General features: G+C 39.1%; 1 protein-coding gene across 1 annotated transcript in view; it reads left to right on the plus strand.

Annotated features, from left to right (window-relative positions):
* LOC149086551 (cytochrome c oxidase subunit 5B, mitochondrial-like) overlaps positions 1 to 9,633 on the plus strand; it is a 100,084-nt gene extending 90,451 nt beyond the window's left edge. Inside the window, exon 4 of the mRNA XM_089256023.1 lies at positions 9,417 to 9,633. Coding sequence (XP_089112149.1) covers positions 9,417 to 9,523 — 107 coding nt within the window. The 3' untranslated portion in view covers positions 9,524 to 9,633. The remainder of the gene's footprint in view (positions 1 to 9,416) is intronic.
* The last annotated feature ends 512 nt before the right edge of the window (positions 9,634 to 10,145 follow it).

Consider the following 10,145-nt stretch of genomic DNA (forward strand, 5'->3'; position numbering starts at 1 on the left):
ATTATTTTTAAGACAATTTTTTTTTCTATCCAAAAACTATATAGTTTTTTGGATGCTTATTATATATATAAACTGAAGAGCCAAAAAAACTGGTACAGGCATGCGTATGCAAATAAAGAGATATGGAACCAATCAGAGTATGGCGCTGCGGTCGGCAACGCCTATATAACACAACAAGTGTCTGGCATAGTTGTTAGATCGGTTACTGCTGCTACAATGGCAGGTTATCGAGATTTAAGTGAGTTTGAACGTGGTGTTATAGTCTGCGCACGAGAGATGGGACATAGCATCTCCGAGGTAGCGTTGAAATTTGGATTTTCACGAGTGTACCGTGAATATCGGGAACCCTGTAAAAAATTAAATCTACGACATCGCTGCTGCAGGAAAAAGATCATGCAAGAACGGAACCAACGACGACTGACGAGAATCATTACAAGTGACAGATGTGCAACCCTTCCGCAAATTACTGCAGATTTCAATGCTGGGCCATCAACAAGTGTCAACGTGCGAGCCATTCAACCAAACATCATCGATATGGGCTTTCGGAGCCGAAGACCCACTCGTGTACCCTTGATGACTGCATGACACAAAGCTTTACGCCTCGCCTGGGCCAGACAACACCAACATTGGACTGTTGAGGACTGGAAACACGTTGCCTGGTCTGACGAGTCTCAGTTCCAATTGCTTCGAGCTGATGGATGTGTACGGGTATGGAGACAACCTCATGAATCCATGGACCCTACATGTCAACAGGGGACTGTTCAAGCTAGTGGAGGCTCTGTGATGGTATGGCGCGTGTGCAGTTGGCGTGATATGGGACCCCTGATACGTCTAGATACGACTGACAGGTGACAGGTACGTAAGCATCCTGTCTGATCACCTGCACCCATTCATGTCCATTGTGCATTCTGACGGACTTGGACAATTTCAGCAGGACAATGCGACATCCCACATGTCCAGAATTGCTACAAAGTGGCTCCAGGAACACTCTTCTGACTTAGACACTTCCGCTGGCCACCAAAATCCCCAGACATGAACATTATTGAACATATCTGGGAGGCCTTGCAACGTGCTGTTCAGAAGAGATCTCCACCCCCTCTTACTCCTACGGATTTATGGACAGCCCTGCAGGATTCATGGTGTCAATTACCTCCAGCACTACTTCAGACATTAGTCGAGTCCATGCCACATCGTGTTGCGGCACTTCTGCGGGCTCGCAGGGGCCCTACGCAATATTAGGCAGGTTTACCGGTTTTTTGGCTCTTCAGTGTATATATATAAATGGGAAAAATAATTAAATTCCATCATGTGCAGTTTTAATCACAGGTCTTATGTGTGTAAATTTTTTAGTATTTAAGAACAATGTAAAATTGTTTATACAGACTTATTAAACGTATTCATTGATTTTAAATAATAATTCACTCTGTATAAATTCAATTTAAGAAAGAATGAACTATTGGCCGAATAGTGTAAGGGAGAAAATTGTGGGAAGGGGGAGGACGGACATGCACTAATAGGTTAGTGATCTGGTTTTAACTTGTTTTCTCTGGCTTTACTGTTGTGTTAAACAGACAGTTAACCAGTTTATTTATTTAGGATTTTCTTCTAAACTGGTAAACTGTGTGTTAGTGCACGTCTGTCCTCCACTCTTTAAATCAATCTAAGAACAAAACAAGATATTTTATGCAAACATCCCATCTGCCATACACCGTCCCTCATGGACATGGTATACTAGCTCCATCCCCTCCAGATACATTGGAAAATTTTGGTGATCCAGAAACAGTACGTTCATGTGGAAGTGATGACGATGATACATACAACCCCGGTAACGATGAACCTAAACTATTTACACAATCTGAACTAAATGATTTAGTCAGAGACTTAGATGTTAGGAATCTGCACAAGTTTTAGGTCCCAGATTGAAGGAAAAAAATTTGTTATCTGGTATGTCATTTGCTTGGTTTCGGAGTAGAGCAGAAGAGTTGATTCCCTCTTCTTTTTTTTCTCAAGAGGGTGAACTTGTTTATTGCAGCGATGTTCCAGGCTTCATGGCAACTTTCAATATGCAATTCAAACCCAACGAATGGCAACTTTTTATTGATTTGTCAAAAAGAAGTACAGTAGACTCTCTGTAACTCGACACCCTAAAAGTATCAACAAACATGTCGACTTAAGCTGATGTCAAGTTAGTGGGGTTTCACTCTAAATGTTTGTTTGATCATTTTTGTGCACGTACATTCGAACATCAACAATTCCATTAAATAAAGTGATAATTTAATTTTAATTCTGGGTAGTTTCATAGTAGAATAAAAACATACAAAAAATTTACCTCATGAAAAATAATCAAGTATATTTGTTTGCTTTTTTTCCCGAAGAGAAAACAAGAATTCTTCTACACTATTCAGTTCATCCCACGATTGCTCAGCTTTTTCTTGAGTGAGTAGGAATCAACGTACCGCATCTATAGCTTTTAATGCATCGTGGCGAGATGGTGCAGATAGTCAAATCCTATTTTAACGAATACTGTTATAGCTAAATCTTGTTTTTAACAAACACTTTTCTAATCCCCAGATAAGTTTACATAGGAATAATGCAAAATCCTGGGATTCCTTTATAACAAAATTTCGTTATAACGGGATTTGACTGTACTTCATCTGAATTTTCAGATTCTATTTCTCTGGAACATGAAGCACTTGCTCTTTCGTTGATTGATTCTAGAATATATGTCTTCTAAAAGTCCTGAAGTTACAAGATCAGAGACAGTGTTCACAAATTCATCTTCGATACAATCACCTGTAGCGTTATAGTGTTATTTATGCTTTCTCCACACATAATCTGAGAGAAATCTTCAGAGAAATTGTTTTCCAAAGACTTGGAACAAAAACTAACATGACGGAAGCAGTTCCGAATCATGGCACTCACGACCATGCAGAATTTATCTCAACAGCATCTAAAACAGAATTTTTTGCATCCATTCCAACATCCACAAATTTTTTTGGTCTGTAATTTTCTGTAAAAAGTTTTTATGCTTAGGATAATTCCTTGATCCAGTTCAACTTAAGTGGAGTTAAGCCAAGCATGCATCGAGTTAGAGAGTTTTTCCTATATTGAAATTAGTATTGTGCCAACCAAGAGAATAATAGATGTCGAGTTATCCACGTGTCTAGTTATCGAGATTCTACTGCACTATTATATAATGGAAATGAGTATGCTTCTGTACCTGTTGAGCATTCAGTTAATTTAAAAGAGAGTTATAGAAATCTTGAATTGATACTCAAAGTTTCGTATTCAGAATACAAATGAGCAGTTTGCGATGATTTGAAGGTGGTATCTATGCTGCTTGGTCAACAGTGTTTACATGAAATTCTTGTGTTTTCTTTGTGAATGGGATGGCCATGATAGATAGAAAAGAACATTATATAAAGATAAAATGGCCAAAAAGGAAGACATTGTAACCCGGAGTCAAAGCTGTTCAAAGGGAAAGAAATTTATGTACAAAAAGGTTTTACTTCCACATCTTCATATAAAATTAGCCCTTGTAAAACAATTTGTTGACGCATTACCAAAAGAGGGTGAATGTTTCCAATACCTTTGTGAATAGTTCCCGGGTTTATCTGAAGCAAAGCTGAAGGAAGGGGGTATTTGTAGGACTTGACATCAGAAAAATGAAGTATGAAAATTTTGAGCTCGCAATACAAACAAATGAAAGAAAAACCTGGGAAATCTTTCAAACTAGTTGTAACCAGCTTTCTTGAAAATCATAGCAACCCCAAATCTAATGTAGAAGAAATGTTAGCTGATTTCAAGATATTAGGATGTAATATGAGCTTGAAAGTTCATTTCTCCATTTGCACCTGGACTATTCCCTGAAAATTTAAGCACTGTCAGCAAGGTGAAAGATTTCACCAAGACGTAAAGGAAATGGAAAGGCGATATCAACGAAGGTGGAATATTAGTATGATAGCCGACTATTGCTGGATGTTGAAAGGAGATGATCCTCTGCAAGTTAAGAAGAAAAGTGGGTGTCGATATTTTCGTATCAAAAACTGACCCGAGTATAAGCCGACCCCCCCCCCCCCCCCCACTCGGGGAACAAATTTTTCCACAAAAAACTTTGCTTATTTCCTAAATTTATTTCATTTTCATACATTATATTTTTTATTGTATACTAGGGGGCAAAGCCTATTGTAGTATTCATGTTGGTCACCGAGTAAGGTGCTAAGCGAAATGGCACGGGTGATCCCTAATTGTATATATTCCCCACACATTATTTCTATTTTGTATTTTTTCATCAAATCCACCGGAGGGAGTGAACTTAACCCAATAAAACTGGTGCTGGCTTCTAGTCCGCAAGTTATCAAACCCATTTGCTCACCAATAAGGTGTTAAGCGACATGACTCACTCCGATGGATATTTTATATTTCACAATAAGTTTCTCATTTCGTTTGCTTTTTTTGTATCCTGTGTATATCATATGGCAAGTGTAAAATAACAGATGAGATGGCATGGGCCCTCCTCAATTGCTTAACATGCCTTCATCCTAATATGTGTACATTCATCCATCTTAACGAAACCCCGAAACTTTTCTTCAACTCCCAACCACAAAATTTGTTAATCGCGACAGTACCCAATTGTCCGGGGAAAATATATTGTAAATTTTGTATGATTTTTTTTTTTTTTTTTTTGACACAAAATAATGTTCCAGACTCTGGAACACTATTTTGTGAAGCTGGCTGGAAGAGATCTCAACAACGGGATAAGTCCAGTGGCAAAGTTCTGGCATTCATTCATTTGGGGAGCAAAGCCCCCTGACACCTTCGGCGTCCAACCCCCTCAACTCCTCCAATGGACCCAACTACTCGTTACATCTTTAATTATAAAGCAAAATGTTCCTCAGGCATTGCGAATGCCTGCAAAATAGTCATTCAATTGCCAGTTTCTCACTCTGATTTTGATAAGCAATGCGCTGCCATTATAAATACAGCATAATACTTGATACATCACAATACATACGTGATACACCACGATAGGAATTACAACACAATAAGTAATGCACCACTATCAGTGACGTAGCCGCGGGGGGGGGGGGCAAGGGGAGCTGCTCCCCCAATCAAAATTCTGCCAACATTGGTGCCTATCTTCTTAAAAAAGACTAACGAAGTCTTCGAAAATCATGACAAAAAAACAAGTTCTGAATTTTTTTTACTGTTGTTCTATGTTGATTTTACTCAGGGTCAATACGTGCTTACAGGGGGGGGTGGGGGGGTTAGGCTTCTTTTGTAGTTACACTGTGAGCTCCCATAGCTTTCCACAGGCATACACTGGAAGGATAAAGTGCTGTGCAGTGACCTATTAGAAACCAGCAATGGCTCAGAGTTAGCTTATGTATGGGTCAGTGGGGGGGGGGGGGGAGAATTTGGTGCTCTTGAGATAAAACACCTGAGGTCAAACACAATGACAGGGTTTATTCCAGGAAATGAAAGGTGGGTCCCCAAGTAAAAGAGCTCCAAGGTCTGGAAGTTCCTCAAGAAGTTGTGCGCCTTTAAATTATTACAATGAGATAGTAAATGACAACTGTGTGTTAAACGTTGGATCTGCTGACAGACATGTCCGCCCAGACAGACATTCTAGATCAAATCAGTAGATAATTCTTTTACTTCTCTGCAGGTCTGCATGGTCTGGTGTCAAAATGGCATCATTTTTCCCAAGGGGATGAGTGGCTTCAGAGAAAGCACAATATGGCAGAAATTATTTCAAGAAAAATGGCTGTCGCCTTCATCTCTTTTCCTCATATGTACTTGATGGCCATGCACATACAATCAAAGATAGACACAATTAAGCTTGCAATACAATATAAACTACTACTATTGATATTTGTTTATAGAGTATTAAGTGATAAAGTTGCCTCCATAAACCTTTGTTCGTTTCTCCTTTGCACGGATCACACCTCCTTGAGCTGGCTGTTGAACTTCAAGAACCCAGAGGGTCAAGTCGCTCAGTGGATACAACATCTGCAGGAATATGACATGGAGATCCAGCATCATGAAGAAGCCTCTCACAGAAATGCCGACGCTCTATCAAAGAAGACCATGTCCACAAAACTGTCACCATTGCTTCAAAGCAGAGAAGCATGAGCCAGTGAACCCTCTAGTTCACTAACAAGCATAACCTACACATAACAAGCATTACACAGAAACAAACTTCACGTCAGGTTTCACTACACGTACACACACATTCCCGCATGTACCAATTCGTTAGAGGTTCCGCAGAGGAATATGGACGAGGTACATGTGTGGTTTAGTAGTAGTAGTGAACCCTCTAGTGAGACAGATAACATCTCAAGTCTCAAATGATGATCCTTGGAGCAACGAGAACACCCGAAAATTTCGACTAGAAGCTCCCGACATACGACTTGAAGGAATCCGTTGGAAACAAACCAACAGGGCAAAATGTTGCTTCTTCCAGTCTGAGGACTAAAAGATACTGGGCGTTATGGGATTCTCTGGAGAGGAGAGATGGCGTGCTGTACTGTAAATGGGAGTCTGAGGACGAGAAAACATTCAGATGCAACTCATCCTACCAAGAGTCCGTGTGAAAGAGGTTTTGAAAGGCATGAAAGCCCGACCGGTGGACATTTAAGCATCACCAAAATGCTCCAGAAGGTCCATGAACACTTCTGTTGGGACAAGTCCAGGACAGATGTGAAAAATGGTTCAAGAAAACAACTGCGCTGCTCGCAAAGGACCTCCGAAGTGTACCTAAGCCTGCCTCCAACGTTGGAGTGCCGTTCAAGAGAATCGTCCTGGACATCCTCAGACTGTTACCCAGAACCCACAATGGTCACCATGGACTATTTTACCAAGTGGCTGGAAGCATATCCCGTTCCTGATCAAGAAGCAGTGACACTGGCTGAAGTTTGGATACGAAATTAGGTGTCTTGATTCAGAGTCCCCACGCTGATCCATTCCGACCAGGGAAGGAACTTCACTTCAGCGGTTTTTGGTTGCATGTACAAGCTTCTAGGAATTGAGAAGATGCAAACAACTCCGCTCCACCCAGAACCGATGGGATAGTCGAGAGATTCAATAAAACCATCCTGAATCATTTCTCGCTCTTCGTGTCGCAGAACCAACAGGATACTATTTTTCCTGCTATCCTACTGAACTGCCATCCACAAGAGCACTGGATTCTCACCAGCACAGATGCTGATGGGATGAGATCTTCGGCTGCCTGTTGACCAGGCGACCACCAAATGCTTCTCTTCCACCTGAGGAATACGTCCAGGGACTCTTGGAGCGCTTCCAGGGTGTACATCAAATTGCCAGAGACAGGATCAACATCGGTTTTAAAAAGATGAAGAACCGCTATGATACCTAGACCCCGTCTCATGACTTCAAGAAAGGAGGCCTCGTTTGGCTCTGGAACCTGAAACACTGGAACGGACTGTGCCCGAAACTTCAGATGTCATGGGAAGGACCCTACAGAAATTTGGAGAGACTGAACGACGTCATAGCTCGGATCCAGAAAACACCATACGCAAAGTGCAAGGTGGTCCACTTCAACAGACTAGCCTCTTACCACAGTGAATGCAACCCGACTTAAGGACTGAATGGTCGGAACGAACAATTCTAAGAAAAGGGGCAATGTTACGACATATGAATGATAGATGGCACATATATTTTTTTATTTCTGTGACAGCAGTTGCTACTAGTTTCGATTTGGACTTGCGCTGAGGGAAAGGAAACTGGCCTGATTGTGACTGGCATGACGTGATTGGAGAGGATTTCGTCCTCTCCATATAGTGCTGCCACTTTCTAGGAACTATGAGAATTCTCAATTTCTCTAAGCCTATAAAAAGTGATACTATGATGACAGCAGGAGAATAAAAGAGTTGTTGGACTTCATGCTCAATAAGAGAACTCTGACCTGGTTAGTGTATATCTCTGCTTGTAAATACATGTAAAAATTGCTGTTCTGTAAATAAATTTGTAACGTCCTGCGAAGTGTTTCCATCCTCTGCTTATTTCAAGGCCTTGTGAAAAATTATTCGGAACAGTATAAACAAAGCTATTTAAAATGGGGATAGTAACACAGTGAAACCATCCTGTTCATCTTGACTTATTTACATCCAATCTTGTAATTTACACATTTAGCGCTGTGCTTTTGAAAGTGGTGTCATTCTTAATAAACATACATGCCTTTATAATTTGCTGTGCATTGTCGAAGAGAGTTGGCAGACTCTGCACTTTGGAGGACTATAAAAAATGAATGTAATATATATTGTGAGGGGGACAGAAAAGAATTATCTCTGTGGTTGCTAGTACACTGTTGCAAAAACAATTTTTGGCCAAAACAAAGTCGTCATTTCTGTCATTTTGCTTTACCTTCAGTCAATTTTACAAGATACTGAAATAGTGCTATAAAAAAAATTAATTAAAATTCTTTTTAAAATAGAAAATTTTAGGGATTCTTTTTTATCTTGCTATGATTGTTTTCTAAGGGAAGGGAGTACTCTCCCCATCCTACTTTTTATTTCTGCTTTTTCCAATTTTTTAAATGGGAGCCCTCTGAGTATGAAAAAGCAAAATGCTGCAAAGCAAAATCATATCACCTTTTTAAAACAAATGCTATTGGTAGTGATCTTTTATTTTTAATATCACATAGTATAATTTCACTAGTGTTTTATCATATCAATTCAACTAGCCCTTTCAGACTTGTGAAGTAGTATGGTTTATTAATACAGGTAAGCCTCACCAAACAGACTGATGATGGACGCTCCAGTTAGAGCGTCTTCCTCAAGGAAAGAAAAGAATGTGTACTTTTTTTGACACAGTTGTAACAAGCAATAGTTTCTTCATTGATTATCTTTTCAGACTCGCCTTTTGGGAGAAAAAATAAAATTTTCAGCGACTCATAATTGAGGGATCACTAATTGAGTTGCATAAATGAAAAAATCCTGTAAACAAAGTTATAGGAAAATTATGCTATTTTTTTTATTTATATATCTTTGACCGGGAATGCAGAAAATCATCTCGTAACTGAGAGAAATGGGAATTTTGGAAATTATAATTCCTTACCTTTCACGTTTGTCCAACTTATGGACTTATATTCATATTAAAATATATATTTTTTCTTTTTTTTTCTATCTGTGATTTAAAACCCATCATAAGGCCCTTAGCAGGTATAAAGGATGTTAAATGTCAAGCCTATAATCAAACTTGTGACACTTCTTGAGCCTGAGTGAAATTAATTGGATTTCTTCTTTTTGATCTTTTTTCTTCAGCACAAACATGCATAACAACAACAAAAAGTGTATGCTATGCTCAACCTCTTATGTAGATATAATTCTTTTAGTTTTCATTCTTTTTTTTCAGGTGTTATAGTTTTTCATTTACTCTTTTAATTTTCGTTACAGGTGATGAGGATTCAACTACAGTGAACTGGATGTGGGTGCATATGAATGAGCCCAAGCGATGTGCCTGCGGATATTGGGTGAAATTGTATAAAATTGATCCCCTTTGAAAACTTTTTCCCAAGTTGTCAAACCATGTATGTGTTAGCTAAAGTATAAAATTGAAGATACTTTCATAGGATATATAAATAAACTTATTTGTGTTCAAACTGGAACAGAACCTGGGTTTGTAGTTTTGTGCCTTCCTTTAATGTTTTAATGTACATAAAGATGTCACTCTCCGCTTTTCATTTTACAGAAAATTCAACTGCCTCAGCATGGAATCAAACCACCGTTCCCTCACAATTCGGGTAAGTATGTGGTGTGAGGGGAGCAAGTGGTTTGATTCCCAGCAGAGGCAGTTGCATTCTTCTCTGAATTCACCTTGCATTAGCCAGTTTTGTACTTAAATATATGTATCATGAAAAAGAAAAAGTATATGCACTTGAAATTTTTTTATAAATGAATTTAGAACCCCTGTGAAATCACTGTTATTTAGTATGAAAATTATTGCTCATTCAAGTCCCATCTGGTTAAGTTCATTCATGCTAAGTCACAGTGATACGAGACAGCTCTTCTGTGTCATGATGAGAACAACGTATGGATTGGAGTCATGTGTAAATTTGCATGGCTGGAGTCCAAGGTATGAAAAAATCATGTTATTTATTTAAATCAGATTTTTTTTATTAAAAT

The sequence above is a fragment of the Pholcus phalangioides genome, unplaced genomic scaffold (genome assembly GCF_987345545.1).
Source record: "Pholcus phalangioides strain wild (caught in Gottingen) unplaced genomic scaffold, Ppha-v1.0 ptg000004l_1, whole genome shotgun sequence".
Classification (NCBI taxonomy): Eukaryota; Metazoa; Arthropoda; class Arachnida; order Araneae; family Pholcidae; genus Pholcus; species Pholcus phalangioides.